The sequence below is a fragment of the Myxine glutinosa genome, chromosome 9 (assembly GCF_964187855.1).
Source record: "Myxine glutinosa chromosome 9, kmMyxGlut1.1, whole genome shotgun sequence".
Classification (NCBI taxonomy): Eukaryota; Metazoa; Chordata; class Myxini; order Myxiniformes; family Myxinidae; genus Myxine; species Myxine glutinosa.
The window spans coordinates 51,023,293-51,044,340 of NC_136269.1; the positions used below are offsets into that span (position 1 = coordinate 51,023,293).

A 21,048-nucleotide genomic window follows, 5' to 3' on the forward strand; every position below is an offset into this window, starting at 1 on the left:
GTCGCCGACTGGGCATCCTCCGTCGTGCGAAGTCCTTCCTTGGCACACCTGAGCTCCTCACCACATACAAGGCTTTCATCCGCAGCTCAATGGAGTACTGCTCTCCCCTCTGGGCTGGTGCTCCTGCCTCACACCTCGCTCGTCTTCACGCTGTTGAAACCAAAGCGTTCAGAATCATTGGAATCTCCCGCGATGACGCTATCTCCGAGGGCCTTTCACTTACTCACCGCAGGCAGGTTGGTTGTCTTTCCGTCTTCTACCGACTCCTCTCCGGCCTTGCTCCCCCAGCTCTCTCTGGGCTCTGTCCCCCAAATATTCCTACAGGTCGCACAAGATCTGCCTGCAACCCTCTTATGGTTAAACTGCCAAAATCAAGACTCTCTGCTCACCTTCACTCCTTCATTCCTCTTTTCTCCCGCCTCTGGAACAAACTCCCTCACTCTCTTCAATCCCACTCCTCCCTCCAGGTCTTTAAAACGGCTGTTCACCACCATCTCTTATCTTCCCCAATCCAAAACCTTGATCTTTTCTACCCCCGCTAATTTCACCCCAAATCCACTTTTTTGAGGTGCCGACTTCTTTCCTGGAAGTACTTGGTGTCCTTGCGTTTTATACCTATCCTGCCTCCCCCCAGGCCCTCTCCCTCCCACACATATCCTGATGTCCCTGCTCTCAAATGTTGTGTTTGTGTGCTTCCTCCCCTTCTCTCCCCATCTTGTCGACTGCTCCCCTTTTTATATACTTTGTTTGCTTGTTTGTTTGATTTGTTTGTTTGATAAGTGTTAGCTCTTTCACGAGCCTCGACTCTGTATACAAAAAAAAAAAAATAAAGGAGTGGCGGAAGGCGAAGGGTACGGGAGCAGCAAAGGCAGAGCATGAAAGTTATAAGGCAGCCAACAAGGCTGCAAAGAAAGAGGTAGCAAAGGCGCAGGAGGCATGCAGGAAAATGTTCGGAGAATGCTTGGATTTGGAAGAGGGTCAGAGAGCAGTATTCAGGATTGCAAAGCAGATGGCGAAAGAGAGGTGTGATGTGATGGGGGTGAGTTGCTTGAAGGATGAAGTGGGACAAATCGTTGTGGACACAGATGGAATTAAAGGAAGATGGAAGAGATATATGAAATACTGCTGAATGCAGAGAATGAATGGGATGGCAACATAGAGAGTAACCCAGTTTTAGGATCAGCAGAGAGGATAACCGAGAAGGAAGTTGAGGAAGCGATAAAAGCAATGAAGAGTAGAAAAGCGGGAGGGCCGACGGGAGTTGTGGTAGATATGTTGAAGGCCGCGGGAAATTGGGGTGTGAAGAGAATGACAGAGATCTGCAATCTGGTGGTGAAAGAAGGCCGCATTCCAGTGGTTTGGGAACTGAGTACCCTCGTCCCTCTATACAAGGGGAAGGTGACCTTCTGGACTGTGGCTCGTATCAAGCGATAAAGTTATTGGAGCATGGAATGAAGGTATTGGAAAGGGTGTTGGAGAGGAGGATAAGGAAGAAAATGAAGATTGACGAAATGCAGTTTGGATTTATGCCAGGAAGAGGAACGACAGACGCGCTTTTTATTGTGAGGCAGTTGCAGGAGAAGTACATGGAGAAGAGGAAGAAGTTGTTTCTTGGGTTTGTTGATCTGGAGAAAGCATTCGATAGGGTTCCACGTGAAGTAGTGACATGGGCATTGAGGAAGTTAGGAGTGGAGGAATGGTTGATCAGAGTAGTGATGGCAATGTACAAAAGAGCGCGCACAGCTGTAAGGACGAAGGACAGGAACAGTGGTGAGTTTGAGCTGAAGGTGGGAGTGCATCAGGGGTCGGTACTAAGTCCACTACTATTTGTAGCTGTGATGGAGGTGCTGGCTCGGAACGTAAAGGAGGGTTTACTGTGGGAGTTGTTGTATGCAGATGATCTGGTGTTGATTGCAGAAAGTATGGATGGACTGAAGGAGAAGATGAACAAGTGGAAGGAATGTATGGAGACAAAAGGTCTGAAGGTGAATCTCGGAAAAACGAAGGTGATGGCAAGTGGTAAAGCATGTGGTGAGGTGGAAAGAACTCGGAAGTGGCCGTGTGCTGTGTGCAGGGAGGGTGTCGGAGTGAATTCCATTCAATGTACAATGTGCGCTGAGTGGGTTCATCAAAAATGTAGTGGTTTGAGAGGGTCATGAACCAGTGTGGCAGCTACATTCAAGTGTAAGGTGTGCACAGAGGGAGCTGCAGATGGAGGAAATGTTGAGTTGGATCTTGGAGACGGCATGAAGCTGGAAGGTGTGAAAACATTTTGTTACCTAGGAGACATGCTGAATGGAGAAGGTGGATCAGACTCGGCAACGGTTGCTGAAGTGAGATGTGCATGGAAGAAGTTTCGGGAACTGAGTGGCGTGCTGATGAGGAGGGGAGTGTCATTGAAGCTGAAGGGAAAGGTGTATGCTGCATGTGTGAGAAGTGTTATGATTTATGGGAGCGAGACATGGGTAATGAAGGTAGAGCAGCAACGAAGGTTGGAAAGGGTGGAAATGCGAATGGTTCGACGGGTGTGCGGAGTATCGTTGAGAGAGAGGAAGACAAATGATGAATTGTGAAAGATGATGGGAACCACCATATACAGTATATATATTTTTTGGATACAGAATCGAGGCTCGTGAAACTAGCTAACATTTATCAAACAAACAAATCAAACAAACAAGCAAACAAACAAAGTATATAAAAAGGGGAGCGGTAGACAAGATGGGGAGAGAAGGGGAGGAAGCACACAAACACAACATTTGAGAGCAGGGACATCGGGAGATGTGTGGGAGGGAGAGGGCTTGAGGGGAGGCAAGATAGCTATAAAAGGCAAGGACACCAAGGACTTCCAGGAAAGAAGTTGGTATTTCAAAAAAGTGGATTTGGGGTGAAATTAGCGGGGGTAGAAAAGATCAAGGTTTTGGATTGGGGAAGATAGGGGATGGTGGGGAACACCTGTTTTAAAGACCTGGAGGGAGGAGTGGGATTGAAGAGAGTGAGGGAGTTTGTTCCAGGGGCGGGAGAAAAGAGGAATGAAGGAGTGAAGGTGAGCAGAGAGTCTTGATTTTGGCAGCTTAACCATAAGAGGGTTGCAGGCAGATCTTGTGCAACCTGTAGGAATATTTGGGGGACAGAGCACAGACAGGGCTGGGGGGCTAGGCCGGAGAGGAGTCGGTAGAAGACGGAAAGACCACCAAGCTGCCTGCGGTGAGTAAGTGAAAGGCCCTCGGAGATAGCGTCATCGCGGGAGATACCAATGATTCTGAACGCTTTGGTTTCAACAGCGTGAAGACGAGCTAGGTGTGAGGCAGGAGCACCAGCCCAGAGGGGAGAGCAGTACTCCATTGAGCTGCGGATGAAAGCCTTGTATGTGGTGAGGAGCTCAGGTGTGCCAAGGAAGGACTTCGCACGACGGAGGATGCCCAGTCGGCGACTGGCTTTGGAGGCCAGCTTGGAAATGTGGTTTTCCCAGGAAAGATCATGGCAGATAGTGAGACCCAAAAGCTTGAGTGACAGAACTTCTTGGAGAGGATTATTCAGAAAGTAGATGGGAGGGTTGTCCATTCGGTCGTTTCGGAGAGACATCGTAAGAGTGTGAGATTTGTCAGGATTGAAAGACATGTTCCACTTGTTTGCCCAGAATGTGATTTTGTCCAGGTCTGCAGAGAGTGAGGAGGCTGCAGACTGCCGATCTGAGGGATGAGGAATGGAGCGGCAGAGAGTGGAGTCATCAGCAAAGAGATAGAGAGGCTTTTCAAGAGAGTCAGAGAGATCATTGATGAAGACCAGAAAAAGCACAGGGCCCAGAACACTGCCTTGGGGAACTCCAGCCTGAACAGGAAAAGGAGATGAGAGAAACCCATTCAGGGCCACACGTTGACTACGACTAGAGAGGAAGTCCGCCAGCCATGCGTGGAGATTTCCATGGATACCAAAGGAGGAGAGTTTGGTGAGCAGAGCGGGGTGCCAGACTGTATCGAAGGCACGTGACATGTCGAGGGAGACAGCTCTAATTTCCTGTTTGGCATTGAGGGCCTCCATCCATTGTTGAGACAGCAGAAGCAGCATGTCCAGAGTAGAGTGACCTGGTCTGAAACCAAATTGTTGATCAGAGATCAAGCCATTGGAGAAGAGGAAAGATTTCATATCCGAAGCAATGATGGATTCCATGACTTTGCTGATAATTGGGAGAAGGCTGATTGGTCTGTAGTTGCTAGGATCTGTTTTTGCACCTTTTTTGTGTAAAGCGGTGATGTTGGCTGATTTCCAAGCAGATGACAGTTGACCTTGAGCAAAAGAGGGGGTGAAGAGAACAGAGAGAGGGAGTGAAAGAGTGGAAGAACAGGATTTTATGACCCGTGGGCTGATGCCGTCAGGTCCAGTTGCAGAATCAGAGTCGAGGATTCACAGAAACTTTTCCACCTTGTCAGGAGGAGAGGACACGGAGTCCAGGAGCAGCTGGGTACGACTGGGTATGGTGGGTACAGAGAGGGATGGGTTTGGGACACAAGATTTAGAGGCAAACACAGAGTTGAGGCATTCAGCTTTTTCACGTGCGGAGTCAGCTGTGTAGCCGTTTGAGGTAAGGGAGGGGATGGAGGGGGAACAAACACCAGAAACAGATTTGACCAGACGCCACCAGGATTTGGAAGAGGGAGACAGATAAGAGAGTTCGGTCTTGAGAACGGAGAGATATTGTTTCCTGGCTCTCCTGAGGGTGGACACACACTTGTTTCGGGCTTTGTGAAAGGAAATGGGATTTCCTTCTGTTGGATTTGCTTTCCAGGAGACGAAGGCAAGTTGTTTTTGGGCAGCAGCCTCACCACAAGATTCCGTGTACCATGGACGGGAGGAAGGCTATGACAACTGAAGACGAGATGGGATAAATCTGTGCATGAGAGAGAGCAATTTACTTTGGAAGAATTCCCAGGATGAGTTGATGTCAGAGGTGGTAGAGATGGGAGACCAGTCCAGATGATTGATGGCTGTTTGAAGACCGTGCCAGTTGGCCTGAGTGAAATGCGAGACTCGTCGACGCTGAGCAGGCTCCCTGAGAATGGTCAGAGAGATGTCCACTTTAACAAGCACATGATCGGATGAGCCGATTGGAGCAGAAGAAGAGCAGCAGACATTTTCAGGGAAGTTAGTCATAACCAAGTCCAGAAGAGAAGATGCTCCGTTGACTGAGATCCGGGTCGGAAAATTGACAGATTGTGTCAGTCCCAGTGAGTCGCAGCAGTCCTTTGCCCAGGAGCCATGGCTGGTGAGAGGGGTACCCACACCCAGCCAACTGGCATGGTGACAATTGAAATCACCACAAATGAGGGAGAGAGTTGGGATGAGTAGATCGAAGTTGGTCCATATTATCAGACAGCGAGATGTATATGGAGTCATCACTGTTTGGTGGACAGTGCAACACACATATGAACAAGAGGTGGGAGCGAAGGGGAAGCCGTAGCCAGAGTTATTCCTGGGGGTGAGGTGGAGAGAGGGCAGTGCAGGGCGAGTGAGAAAGAGAGTTTTTGATAAAGATAGCAACCCCACCTCCAGGACGAGGCTCAGGTCTAACATAACGGAGGAGGGAGTAACCCGGGAGAGATACTAAGGAATCAGAGACATCATGAAGGAGGAAAGTTTATGTTAAGCAGATCACGTCTGGTTTGTCAGAAGCAACCTGTATGGAGAGATCAGTTAAGTTTGAACGAAGGCCCCGGATGTTTAAGGTCCATACCGTTAATGAAGAGGAAGGGGGAGCGAGCATCGGATACAGAACAGGGGGGAGGAGGGGTAGGGTAAGATGTGGAAGAGGTGGGAGAGGTCGGGAGAGCTGTTGAAGGTGTGTCAGAGATTTCAGAATAGCTCGGAAAAAGGGAAGGATGGGGCGGACAAAAGGTTTGATTGTGATTGTGTGAGGCACAATGAGGTGTTATTTGAGGAGGAGGAAGAGCGAGGCAGAAGGTTGGGGGAGATGGAGGTGAGAGTTGGAAGGGGGAAGAAGCGGGGAGGACGCTTTGAGGAGGAGGGATGAGAGGGGGGAAATGGAGAAGAAATGAGGGTGGGGAGATTTGAAGGGGAGGGGTGAGGGGGGAGTTTAGGAGGGAAGGGACAAGGGGAGGGATTGGAAAGGGATGGGGTATGGGGCAGATTTGGAGGGGAGGGGTGAGGGGGGAGTCTAGGAGGGGAGGGACGATGGGGAGTCTTGGAGGGGAGGGGTGTGGGGAGAGTTTAGGAGGGAAGGGGCAAGGGGGAAGATTTGAAAGGGATGGGTGATGGGGAAGATTTGGAGGGGAGGGGTGATGGGGAAGATTTGGAGGTGAGGGGTGATGGGGAAGATTTGGAGGGGAGGGGTGAGATTGGATTTTAGAAAGTGTACGATTAATGGGAAACGTACATTTATTGCAAAATGAGTTTCTTGTGACCTTCGAGTCAAAAATACATTTAAGGACGCTGGAGGGAGGATGGAGTGCAGGAGAGTTTAGGGAATGTAGAAAAGAGGCACTGTAAGAGATGGAATTTTTTTTTGGGATGAATAGATTTGGAGAGCAAGTCGAAAGCAACCTTTTAAAGAAGAAGAAGAAAAAGGTGTTATAATATATGACAGAATACAGAACTTGAGGGGAAAGTTTAAACATTTAAAATTTAACAGTGAAAACTATCTGGGGAAATGGGGGAGAAACACGTGGTCAAAGAACGAACGAACGAATAAGAACGAATAAACGAATAAGAACAACGAATAAGAAATGTTTTTTTGGTTGTTTTGTTTTTGTTTTTTTTGAGTTGAGATTTTAAACAAGGAAGTAGGCTATGGGGTGAAAAGACTGGGAAAAACAGAGAACGAAAGTTATTGGAGCACAAACTATGGACCGCTGAGAGAAAAACAAAGCCTCAAGGTTGGACACTGTACAAGGCCTCAAAAGACACGACACGAATTAACACGATTTTCTATACAGGTATGAAAGATTTACACTGAGAATCTGCCTCGGGACACACTATACATACACACACCGTAAAATAAATACAGTTATAACGAAAATACAAATGGGAACAATTACTTAACTTCGATTTCGATGGAGAGCGTGGACAGCTGCAAATAAACAAAACCTCGCCGGCAAGACCGGAAGCGGAAGTCCTCAACTGTAATTTCCTCAAATTCAACTGTAATTACGTAGTTCATCGATTAAAGAAATAGATTGATGGACAGAGTGAACCAATACGTGATTTTCAAAATGAGGTATGAATGCTCACATATATGTCCTGTATATAAATATCTCTTGCAGATATTTCATCATTGCCGACAACTAAAAAGCCTTTGACTTGCTCATACATATAAGAAACAATATATCCATATGTTCATACAACTAACCCTAACCCCTTTTAACTGAGAAATCCCACGTTCTCACTATATCTCTATGAAAGGACCATACTGCAAACCCTCCTATAGCTACTTTCTTAATCCTCTTGAGAAGGTTCATTCACTCAAATTCCTGGGTCTCACTATCAGCCATGATCTTTCTTGGGCAAACCACATTTCAAAGTTGGCCTCCAAAGCTTCCCGCCGCCTGGGCATCCTCCGTCGTACAAAATCTTTCCTTAGCACACCTGAACTCCTATCCACCTACAAGGCATTCATCTGCAGCTTGATGGAGTACTGCTCTCTCCTCTGGGCTGGCTCCCCTGCCTCACATCTTGCTCAGCTTGACATTGAAATAGTGGAACTGCAACACTTCCACATCTATGAAGGGATTAGCACTGGATATTGGAAATCCCATATCAATAAATGGATTGCATAGTGACTGAATATGTGGGGAAAATTAAGGAAATGGGAAAGCAAATGCCACAGATTATCTGTGACTTTACAATTGCACTGAGTTTCTTTCCTTTATAGGAACGAGGTACATGGAAGAGCAAGTTAGATCTGATAGTAGGACAAAGATCAAGGGGATGAATAAACAGGAGAAAATAAGAGGGGGGATTGGAGGAAACGATAAAACTAGCAAGTAACATGGTTAGGTTGGGAAAAGTTACTTGGGGAAGTAAAGATCATGGGTGAGAATTAGGGATGACGGGAGATGGTGGTGCACTGCTTGCTTGAAGCTCTAGCGGGAAGAAACAGAAATAACAGCCTGTGGAAGGTGGGTCCATAGATGGGAGAAGTGAGGAATAAAAGAGTCGAGGTGTGCAGTCAGCCTGAATTTTGGTAGTTAACCAGGAGGTGGTAACTAGAAGAACACGTACATCCTGGAGTAGATTGGGAGGGTCGGGGGAATGAGAGAACTGAAGGAGCAATAATCATAGAAAAGACGGAAGATAACAAAGAGAGCACTAACCTGCCTGTGATGTGAAAGTATCAGACCTTGTGCTTCATATCAGACCATCATGGGAGATTCAAATAATTTTGAGAGCTTAAGATTCCACAGAATCCACAAGAGATCGATGTGATGCTGTGGGGCCAGCTAATACTGGAGAACAGTACTCTATTGAGTTATGGACAAAGGCTTTGTAAACTGTGAGTAGGAAAGTCTTTGATTGACGGAGAATCAAAGCTACCTTTAGAGGTCAGATTCTCTGTTGTACATGGTTGGATGAGAAAAAAAAAAGGTTCATGGTGAGGCCTAGGATTTCAAAACATTAAACCTCTTCCAGTGAGGATGACCAAGGAAATAGATAGGTGGCTTCATTTGACGATATTTCTGGAGCGATATGGTGAGCTTGTGATATTTTTAGGGATTGAAGGACATGTTCCATTTATCAGACCAGAGTCTAAACATTTCCAGATCAGCAGATAGAGAGATGTAGATGATGTCTGCTGAGCAGAGGGCTGGTGTACTGTTTGATACAATGTGGAGTCATCTGTGAAAAAAAACAGAGGAAGAGGGTTTTCCAGAGCATCAGAGAGGTCTTTTATAAATATGAAGAACAAGACCAGAGCTAGCAGGATGGCCAAGCTACAATCTGTCATTCTGGTGTCTTGCAGGCAGGGCGAGGCATGATTGTGTTGCCGTCAATTTGTCCGCTGGCATTAAAAGGAACCTCAGGAGAAGGGGTCATCAATATTGTCACTGTCATGTGGGTGGACACAGAGTCAAATCTTCCAACGCACGCTCACCTCTAGTGACTAGATGTCATCAGCAGGGAAAGTTCAAAGGATCTTTACTTTTTGATGCACTGTAACTCCAACGAGCCTGCTGCCTATGATGCATTCATCGGGTTGAAAGTATTGGAGTCGAGGGAAGACCTTGGGTAAACCACCACATTTGTACCCTCCATTTGAGGGGGTTTGCACTAATTTCCAACAGCCATGGATTTACTCACACTGCGATCATTTGGCCCAATTCCGGAGTGCAGACCAAACCAACACTTAAATGGTGAAAACTGGGTTTATTAAAGAGGGGGAAGGGAGGACTGAGAAGCAATACCACAAGGAAAATTTTTCCTATGCACTATAACTCCCGTGCCCACAAATAATCCCATCAGCTTATGTAATACCTTACGGCCCATGCACTTACAAATACGAGACAGTAAGAGGAGGACAAGACTGAAAGAAACCTGTCCACATGATATGCTCATGTGTGGTGGTTGTAGATGTGATGGGATTGGTGTGCTCGGCTGCGATGGGAGTGGTGGGTTCGGTTTGGACGAGATGTGCCGAGTCCTGATTCGTACTTATGCGAGGCTATTTGTCGGGTCGCACCTCTCTCGGGTCAGGGTTCTCCCTTGTAGCGCTGATGCTTTGCCTTGGATTAATGTCAACCCACCGACTCGCTCCACCATTCACTCATTTGACTCACTGGCACACGGCTACAGTATATGTAATGGCACAACTCAAGTCGAGCACTAACTCCATGGACTTCCCCGCCCAGCTGGATACACTCATTGGCTGCATTCCGGCCTTCTTGAGGTTTCTAACCTTCAGGACCATTTCTCCGCCTTTGGCACAGTCGCTGATGTGGCATGCCCCCCCCCCCCTCCTTTTCTTCATAATCTTCTCATATCCTTGAGTGTGGTGGGGGTTCACTCAGTACATACAGTAGCTATTTACTTTTCCAAAATAAAACATTTAGACAGATCATAAATAGGAAACAATTTGGAGGATTAAGGTGCAGGAATGATGGGAGCTTAGACACACCAACATACACAGTGGCAGAAGGACACCAAACACTTATGCTATACGTTTATTCGTGAAATATCTATTCTATCTTACTCTGTCAGCCATTATGTCAACAATACATTGTCCACAGAGGAGGGTTAATTAAAAAAAAGAAGCTATCATTGGGAAAATAAAACTCAGGTACAAGGGGGATAGATAAGGGACCAGTAGTTGGGAGGGATTAAAGTGAGGGAATGTGGGGAGTGAGAGATTTATGGAGCATATGGAGGAAAGGAGAAGAATCACACATCTGCCATTTTTGAGTATAGTCCTACAGACTATTTAAATCAGCTGATAATTTGACATAACCCCACCCAGTACATCGATATACATTGAATAGGAAGTTTCTGTAGTAGCATTAAGAAACTACTAACCAAGTAAACAACATGGATAAAATGTATTTAACCCTCCAAACATTATTTATGAAAATCAATATAAAATTGCTCATTGATATAAAAGTCAATTTTTTATCGGTTTTTATATCTCTAAAGATATTAAGTCAAAAAGATATAAAAGTCGCCTCTAAAGGTTGTTTTTTTGTTGTTTTTTTTATTGATATAAAAGTCAATATACCATATGAAACACAATGTGTATTTGTGTGTGTGTGTGGTGTGTGTGTGTGTGTGTGTGTGTGTGTGTGTGTGTGTGTGTGTGTGTGTGTGTGTGTGTGTGTGTGTGTGTGTGTGTGTGTGTGTGTGTGTGTGTCTGTCCCCCTTCATAAGGGTAGGTTTTAAAGGCTTTGAGTAGTACTATAGGAGGGATTTGAGTGGGGTTTTAATGGGAAATCTTTGAACACGGCTGTGTGTCCACCGGTTAAAAGATCGAAAAGACTCCGAGGACCCAAAATACCCCAAGGACCCAAAATACCCCAAATACCCAAAATACCCTGAAGACACAATGGACCCTAAACACCCAAAATGACCCAAAAGACCCAAAACACCTAAAATACTTAAAAGACCCCAAAGACCCATAATACCCAAAATACAGAAAAGACACCAAGACCCTTAAAGGTCCCATGTAATTCAAAAGTTTCTGGTTAGTTATATATTAACTTGACCTTCCTAGTGAAGAAATCACCCATGTTTCTTTTTTTAAATCAACAATGGGATAATTAGACCAATATTTTGAACATTTGTAGTGTTTTTCACAACTTGCTATGCCCCGCCCCTCAAAAAAGTGGAGTTCAGCGAACCGCAGGTCACGTGACCGGTGACGTCATCTCCAGAACGATGTCCATGCCATCTCGATTCGCTATGCTTCGGCCCGCGATCCGTTCCGTGTAATTTGTACGTACTCTACTTTTGATTTGCTTGATCTTGATCTGAGGTATGCTGAGACACATGTGTGTCACGCCTCACCTCGTTGATAAGCCCGCAAGGTCGCTCCGTGGAGCGGCCTGCACATATTCAACTATAGGTGAATTAAATAATTAACAACTCACGGTCTAAGGTAACTCGGCTAAACATTATCCGATTTGCACCAAATTAAGTTCATGAATGGTTGCACAGACCCCTACTTCTCACTAAAAGTGGAAACAGAATGTAAATTGGAGTTAAAACAAGTCCGCAAGGTCGCTCCGTGAAGCAGCCTGCACGTATTGCACTGTGTGTGAATTAAATAATTAACAACTCACGGTCTGAGGTAACTCGGCTAAAAATTATCTGATTTGCACCCAATAAAGTTTATGAATGGTTGCACAGACCCCTACTTCTCACTAAAAGTGGAAACAGAATGTAAATTGGAGTTAAAACAAGTCCGCAAGGTCGCTCCGTGGAGCAGCCTGCACATATTCCACTATGAGTGAATTAAATAATTAACAACTCACGGTCTGAGGTAACTCGGCTAGAAATTATCCGATTTGCACCAAATAAAGTTTATGAATGGTTTCACAGACCCATACTTCTCACTAAAAGTGGAAACAGAATGTAAATTGGAGTTAAAATAAGTGTTTGATTTGTATCAAGCAAATGCACATGGAGCATGCTTGCGAGCGAGCTGCGTTCTGGAGGTGACGTCACATGGATTACATCATCGGCTTTGAGGTATGGGGCAGAATTTTTAGGGGCGTTCCCAAGTGGTTCGGTTTTCTTTCATTTTTAATGTTTCAGAGTGAATATAACAAAAAATCAATGCCATATTTGAATTCACCATAAAAAGACTCATTTGGATGACATCAAATGCATTTTGAGTGAGATTCCGTGTCTGTGGACCTTTAATGACCCAAAAGACCCTGAGGATGCAAAAGACCCTGAGCATCCAAAAGACCCAAATGACCCAGAGGACCCAAAAGATCCAAGGACTCCGAAGACCCAAAATAAGAGTATTTATGTCTCTTACATTGGAATTGTAGATGGTGAATTGCAAACCGAGCCTCAAGGTCGGTGTACAGAAGCGGTATTTTTTTAACCACAATAAAAACAAGGCGCAGGGAGGTGAAATTCGCTGCACGTGATGTGCAACATGCACAGAGTAAACCGAGTGTTCATTTACATCCGTAGGATGTCTAATAAAGAAGATAAAAGCACACCTGACACAAGGCCCAGGCTTCAGACCTTGGCACGCTCACGAGGTTGCATCATCAAATAAACTGGTTCAACCCGTCATTTTTGACAGACTTTATATTAGTTATAAAATAAGTTATGAAAGTAGCACACAGGTGTGTCTCCTTTTACATGTAATGCTTTGAGCTATAGTATCTCTACCTTGTGGTGAGTGAAGTGTTCCAATTCAATGCCTTGTGTTATTTCATCCATTGTTACAATGTCTGTGTTTGGTGTAATTGTGTGCATAGTGTTTCTTTAGAAACTCTTTAAAAGTGCAAGTCCAGCTCACCCTCCCAGAACTTTCTCCTTCCCAATGCTGTAGAAGTTACAGATGTTGGCGGTATTGACGGTGACGAGGCGGTGGGTAAAAGGTGCAGGGGGTGTGGGACTGTCATCTGAACAGGAAATCCACAGAAGTCATCACACACTAAAGCACGGACACAGATCAACACTAATGTTTCTGCAGGCATCGAATAATTCGCAATTACAAGACGCATCGATACTTGGGCCATGGAATATCAATGCAAGTCCGGAATTTGACAAACATCAATTCTACTTTCTGAATCAAAGTACACATAAAGTGTAAATGCTCAAATAATGTTTCTATCCTGAACTTTCAAAAATGTAATACCAATGAAACAACATGTCAGTTCTTTTTTTTGAGGTTATACTCACCAATCACTGGTGTGTTTTCCACTCGCTTTAAAACAGAAGAATTATTGTTTGAATCCTCTTCAGATATACAGTCTTCTTTTTCCTTCACTCTCGTGACAGCATTTTCAGTAGTGGTAGACCGAGGCCTGGTGTCAGGACTGGTGACAATCACATTAGATTCATTACATAATTTCCAAAAATGGTATAGAATGCAGTGAGCTTATATGGGATTAGTTTCACTACATCCGGATGACTAGACCAACTGGGTAGGCATTTTCCTCCAATTAAAAAGAAGAAGAACCTTGGCAAAACCCACATTCATCTGCTTCTCTTTTCTTGGTAACGGTTAATTGATTAATATGTTTGAGATGCCACAGTGCCTTCAGAAATGACACTAGGTAAATACATTTATTAACGAGAACGGTACTCGGTAGATTGCATGATGAACTACTCGCTCAAACTTTTGTGAAATCGTCCCAAACTTCCAGTCTGCGTCTCCTCCTCTCATGTGTATGTGCTAAAACGTTCCTTTTAGAATTCCTTTATTTCTTCAACCTAAATATTCAACTTAAATTGCTTATAAAAATAAAGTATCACCAATATTACAAATAAATTAGTGCAAAATAATTGTTTGTATTATGGTTTTTGTAAATCATGGCAACACAGCAACTCAGGTACAGTCATTATCCTCAGCGAAAACAAGCCTGTTCCTCTGCAGCAATGCGTGGTGGGGCGAGGGTAGCAAGTCGATCAACGCCAGTATATATCAGATAGCATTCAGTCTACAAATCGTTTTGTAATCATTAATCGGCTTAATTATGAGTTACACCAATGAAGATACATGTAAAACATCTGGCCAGAGTAGCTTAAATTGGCCTTCAACAGAGGAAGTCTTACCATTCGCTGGGACTGTGGCTGGATTTTGTTTCTGTGTCCTCTCGCAATCCAGATGCTGAGTCTTTAGTTTCAACCTCATTTTCCACGTCATTGTCCAGTTCTTTATTGTCCTCATCTTCATTTATGTTTTTGTGTTTTTCTTCTTGAATGCTTTTCTCTTCTTTTTGTTCCTCCTCATCCTGTTCATCCTGTTCCTCCTCTTCTTCACCATCTGCGGCTTCCTCCTCCACTTCCACTCCTTCTTCCACATCTTCAACTTGTTCCTCGTCCTCAACCTGAAGGTCCACATTTCCAACCTTCAATCCTCTGCCATCCTTCTCATTGTGTGCCTCCTCAAGCAGCACACTTTTTGATGGTTTTCCTTCTGACCCATGGTCAGCCTCACCACACGTAGCCTCAGTATCAGCTGTAGTCCCTTTCACACTCTTTGAGATCTCTTCAACACCCTGCGTGCTCGTTCTTCCACTGGAAATCTCACTCTTCTTTTCTGATTGGTCTGTAAATGCAAAAGTGCAAATGGGCACCTCTATAAACATAGGTTTTGTATCTCAAAAACGATTGTTCTACTTTTTCTTGGACATAATTGTGTATATAAAAGAAGGCAAATGGATGTTGCCAAATCTCCTCCTCATTTAAAGTTCATTTAGCAATCATGTTGTCAATTTAATTTAATTTTAGGTACTATCAAACACAAAGAGGAGCCTTATATCTTTAAGTTTAAGAGAAACCTGTTTTACACACTCGATAATATATTTATTTTAAAAGATCAATCTCCATTTATTAATATTGAAGGGAGACATCGGGAGATGGGGCAAGGGGAGGAATCTAAATTAATAATAACAAGAAAGAGTAGAAATTGCAGACCCTCGCCAGGACTTGTTTTGTGTGGTGTATTTTGTGTGGCAAAGAAATGGAAGGATTTACGAAATGAAAAGTCGTTGATTGCAAATGAAAGGTCTAAAGACTCTAAATGGTGCAGTTGCAAATGTGTAAAGGACGAAGGCCTGAAAAGTTTTAAGGATCCCTAATTTCCTCCCCCTATCCCCTCCCACCCCCTCCTCCTCTACCCTTTACCCCTCCCCTCCATTTTCTTCTCCCACCTCGCATTCTCCCCCCACTCCCCATTTCCATCCTTCCCCCATCCACCTCCCCCTGCCTACCCTTTCAGCTTCCAATTCTCCATCCCACTCCCCTCCTCCCCCCATCCTCCCCTTCCTCTCTGCACCCCTTTCTTAGTATTACTGTCAGCAAAGCGACTCTGCGTTGTCTGGCAACACCGGGTACCCTTTCTAGTTAGTAATAAAGGGCATCTGGGCATATCTGCAATACTTTGCTTGACAAGCTGACTTGATATGAAGCATATATAAAATGTTTTGAAAGCAGAACCATACGTGCGAGAGAATGCACATTGAATCGTATATATTTTAGCTTCCGCACCTTCATCTCGCTGAGCATGCTTTTTGAAGCTCACCGCCTGCTTCAGGCTCCAAGTACGATTCACTTGGCTGTCCTTGGCTCCATTGCCAGCGTCTGCTTCCTGCAAGAAGAACATGTGAAGTACATAAATGCACAAGTGCACCAAATGTGAATTTTACTGCTCTTCTATCCTGCCCAGGGTTGCGATATCAGTCACAAACATGTACATGTACATGTATCTCTCATCCTGTTCATCCATTAGTGCTTTTATGTGTGCATTGCAAGAGGGGGTTATTTTTTTTTCTTGGTATACATTATTGAGGCTCGTGGAAGAGCTACAGCAGAATGGAAGGGAAGAGAATGGAAAGGAGGAAACAACGACAGAAGAGTAGAAGTGAGAGTGAGATCAAGGGGACGGGGAGAAGGACATGTGGGGATGAACAAGCTGCACACAGGCTGAAGCACAGCAAGAAGAGGAAGGGGAAAGCAAGGATGAAACAGAAAATTAACAAACTAACCAAAAACTACCAAACAAAAAGAGGTGAGGGAGAGGGGGAGAATTCACAATGACCTGGAAAAAAAAAAAGAGTGTTTGGGAATGGGGTCATTTGGGGTAGAAGAGATCAAGAGTATGGATAGGGGTAGTGGTGCACCACTATCTTGAAGCCCTGGAGGGAAGAATGGGACTGAAAAGCCTGGGGAAGCTGGTTTCACTGGCGACAGCAAATAGGAACAAATGAATGGAGGTGAGCAGTGAGCCTTGACTTTTTAAGATTAACAAGAAAAAGATTACTGGCAGACCGTGTGTACTTTGGAGAAACCTGGGAGGGACAGAGGCAAGAGAGGGCAGAAGGTGCAAGACCAAAAAGGAAATAGTAGAATACAAAGAGGCCACCAACCTGCCTGTTATGCAAAATTAAAGGCCGAGAAACTCATCTTCATCATGTGAGATCCCAATGATATTGAGGGCGTGGCTTTCCATGGCATCAATAAGGGGAAGTTGTGAGGCTAGGGGCACCAGCTCAAAGGGGAGAGCAGTACTCCAAGCTCTGAATGAAACCCATGTAGGTTTTATAAAGTTCAGACAGGCCAAGGAATGACCTTGCATGACGAAGGATTCCCAGTTGGCGGCTGAAATGGAAGTCATCTTGAAAATATTTTCTGCCCAAGAAAGATCATGGTTGATGGTAAGGCCCAAACGTTTAAGTGACCTAACTTCTTCACGTGGTTTGTTTGGGAAGTAGATGGAAGGGTTTCCCAGACACTCCTTTCAGAGAGACAGGGTAAGTGTGTGGGATTTGTCGGGGTCAAAAGACATATTCCAAGTGTTGGACTAGCTCTTGATACTATCAAGGTTGGAAGAGTGGGAAGAGGCTGCAGAGCAGTAGAGACAGTGTTTAGGAAATGTGCACAGATGCCATCTGAGCCTGTCACATAATCGGAGTTGAGGTTTGCCAGAAACCTCTCCAACCGCTCAAGTGGAAAAGACACAGTATTCAGGAACAGTTGGATATAAGAGGGTAGGGTATGTATAGTCAGCCATGAGCATTTGAAGTGATGGAAGGGATGGAGGGGGAAGAGGGGCATACTCCGAGAAAGACTTAACAAGGCCCCACTATCACATACAGTCACGTGAAAAAGTAAGTACACCCCATGTAAAGTTTTGACTTTTTCAACATAATTCAACATACAGCTATTTGATCTTCATTTCAACAATATTGATAGATAAAGGTGATATAATATAACAAATATCATGAAACAATTACATTTTGTAGTCCATTGTATAATTTAAATAAACATAAATGCAAATTTCGCATGTGGAAAAAGTAAGTACACCCCTACATTTATCACTACTTCAAATACCTAAAATTTGAATCAGGTGCACCAGCTCATGTGCAAATGATTAGAACATCGTTAGAGAGGATCTTGGAGGAACCTGACTTATTTAAACCTCAGACATTTCGTTTGGTTTGCTCTTTGTTGTTGAAGTGTGCGGCGTCACCATGCCTAGATCAAAAGAGCTCTCCGAGGCCTTCAGAAAGAAGGTTATAGATGCCTACGAGTCTGGGATGGGATTAAAAAAGATCTCCAAACAATTTGAAATCAATCATTCGACTGTCTGGAAGATCATCTACAAGTGGAGAAGATTCCAAACAACTGCCAACTTGTTCAGGCCAGGCCGCCCCAGCCAGTTCAGACCGAGAGCAGACCGCAAGATGCTGAAAGAAGTCTCTAAGAACCCCAGAATGTCATCACGGGACCTACAGGTAGCTCTTGCCACTGTTTATGTCAAAGTACACGAGTCTACCATCAGAAAGAAGCTCTACAAATTTGATCTACATGAGAGGTGTGCCAGGAGGAAACCTTTGCTGTCCAGAAAGAACATCAGGGCAAGACTAAAGTTTGCCAATGAACACCGAGGCAAAGACCAGCACTTCTGGAACAATGTGCTCTGGACAGATGAGTCAAAGGTAGAGCTATTTGGCCACAGTACCAGAAGACATGTTTGGCGAAACCAAAGACAGCATTTGACCACAAGAACCTGATACCAACTGTAAAGCATGGTGGTGGAAATATTATGGTTTGGGGCAGCTTTGCTGCATCAGGACCTGGGCAGCTCACCATCATAGAATCCACTATGAATTCTTCATTGTACCAGAGGGTGCTTGAGGATAATGTGAGGCCATCTGTCGGAAAGTTGAAGCTCAACTGAAGGTGGACCTTGCAGCATGACAATGACCCTAAACATACCAGTAAATCCACCAAGGAATGGCTGAAAAGAAAGAAATGGAGGGTTCTGGAATGGCCAAGTCAAAGCCCGGATCTAAATCCCATCGAGATGTTGTGGGGGAGTTTGAAACGAGCTGTGCATGCACTTGTGCATGCTGTGCAACAATTTTTTGTTGAATAAGTTATTGCAAAGTCAATTTTTTCATTGTTTTTTTTTCAATTAGATCACCTTTATCAAAATATACTGTTTAAATGAAGATCAAATATTGATATGTCCACATATGTTAAAAAGATTTTAAAAACATTTCATGGGGTGTACTTACTTTTTCCACATGCGAAATTTGCATTTATGTTTATTTAAATTATATAATGGACTACAAAATGTAAATGTTTCATGATATTTGTTATATTATATCACCTTTATCTGTCAATATTGTTGAAATGAAGATCAAATAGCTGTATGTTGAAATATGTTGAAAAAGTCAAAACTTTACATGGGGTGTACTTACTTTTTCACGTGACTGTACTTAGTTGGAATGCTGGATTTGTGTCTTTGCTGAAGGCTTGAGTTCCCAATTCCCACCCTCCCTCCCTCTCTCTGTCCCAAATATCACTGCCTTTATAGCCAATTGCAAGGAGCAAGTAAGCTTCTTACTTTTCTCAGCAAGTGAGCGAGTTTTTCTCATTCTCAGCAAGTGAGCTTCACTTTTAACCAGTATCTGAACAATTATCTTGACACATCATCAGCGCCTTGTCTTTATGACGTCCACGCAATCATCCTCTATACCTGTGCATTTGAGCTGGCTGCTGCTCTTTTTCTACTGTTCTGCAGATTATTGGAGGGATGCCTTCCCTCATTTTAAGGTGGCTTATGCCACTGCTATCCATAATAATGCTGCATGGTGCATAATAATCCATAACAAGTACAGATGCATTCAAAGTAAACCGCCCCTATGCCATCAAAGTAAACCGCCCCCTCCTTGCGTGGCATTGGCCACCCGGCGATGCCACCGTGCAGCACATAGAAACGGTATTGGGAGGGAGAGGTGTACAATAATTGATTGAATAATTGCGTAATTAAAATAAATAAATAATAATCCTAAAATAATTAATTTCTTAATCAATTGGCTAATAGCATACCTAAACCACCAGTGTCTCATCTGAAGGTGTAACTTTTTGACAATTAATTAAATACTTAATTGATCGAAAAAATAAATAATTAATTGATTCATCAATAACTCAAAATTACCATTTATAGCCAAATCACTTAGTCACTGTCATGTCCAAATATCAGTTTCCTAGCTCAAAAGGTGCCTGAGATATTGCCCAGATGACAAGGAAAATAAATAAGTGCTTAATAATTAAAATAAATAAATAATAATCAAAATAATTAATTTCTTAATGCCCTTTCTTAATGCTTAAATAATAAGGCTAATGGCATACCCAAACCACCACTGTTTCATCCGAATCTGTAGGTTTTTGAAAATTAATTAGGTAATTAATCGAATAATTAAAGAATTAATCGATTAATTGATTAATCAATAAATCAAAAATACTCCTCACAGCCAAATCACTTGGTCAATGCCATGTCTGGATATCAGCTTCCTCGCTCAAATGGTGCCTGAGATAATGCCCAGATGAGAAAGAAAATAAATAAGTACTTAAAATCGATAATAATCAAGCAATTAATCAATTAATTGATTAATCAAAAAATAAAAAATATCGTTTTTGGCAAAGCACTTGCTCACTATTGTGCCCAAATTTCAGCTTCTTCGCTCAAAGGATAGCTGAGATATCAACCCGACAAACAAATGGAGTGAAAACTGAGTAATCGACAACACACTGAGTGTTGACGTCATGCAGCACCAGGAGTTGGAATAGGAAATGAGCCATGTACATTGTACAATACTGTCGCGCAACCGCCGAAATTAATATCTGGCAGTCGCGGATTGCCGATCACGAAGGCTTTAACTCCGAGGCGGAAACTCAATGGCGGATTCCAAAATCTAAAACACCTAAGTGGTGAATGGAGGGAAGCGGCGCAAGTCCCCGCAGCCTTGACTGTGAAATCAACCAGGAAACTGCGTTCAGGTATTATGTACAAAACGTAATATAAGGGTTTATTGAATAAAGGCAGGGACAGGAAAAGCATGCGCCGGTAAATCTAATATCCTAATAGGACGTCCCCACTCACACTTCAGATACAAAACGAGGGATTATGAATTAATAAAAAGAACAAGTCATGTAAAATGTACACGCAGAGCTCGGTTTATCTGTCTTTGTCGTCTTGTATTGTTTGCCGTCTACCACAGCCCCGCTCGGCCCCGATGCACCCACGAGGCCTTGCTCCAAGCTCCGATCCTCTCGCCACCCACGAGGTCCGTGCACCAAGCTCCAAAGCACCCAACGCAGGCCAGCGATTTACAAGAGGTCGATCCCCACACGAAGCACGAAAAGACAAGAACGCAGGTGTGACTGCACGTCTTGTCCTTCCAACTCGCTTCTCAATTGCTCACTGCCAAACGGCGCACTGCAAAACCAACTCTCGACCACGAATGTCACTCTCGACCGAACTGCCAGGGGCCAGGAGTGAACTCGTCTCAACTCAACACCAACTCTCGTGGCTCGAACTCACAGTCCTCCTGCTCAAATGCACACACGAAC

General features: G+C 44.0%; 1 protein-coding gene across 2 annotated transcripts in view; it reads right to left on the reverse strand.

Moving 5' to 3' along the window:
• Positions 1-21,048, reverse strand: part of LOC137435400 (myosin light chain kinase 3-like) — a 204,733-nt gene that overhangs the window by 40,097 nt on the left and 143,588 nt on the right. For both annotated transcript variants that reach the window (XM_068129163.2, XM_068129162.2), the window contains 4 exons: positions 15,676-15,775; positions 14,239-14,734; positions 13,363-13,499; positions 12,977-13,082 (listed from right to left, as the gene is read on the reverse strand). In XM_068129163.2, coding sequence (XP_067985264.2) covers positions 12,977-13,082; positions 13,363-13,499; positions 14,239-14,734; positions 15,676-15,775 — 839 coding nt within the window. The remainder of the gene's footprint in view (positions 1-12,976; positions 13,083-13,362; positions 13,500-14,238; positions 14,735-15,675; positions 15,776-21,048) is intronic.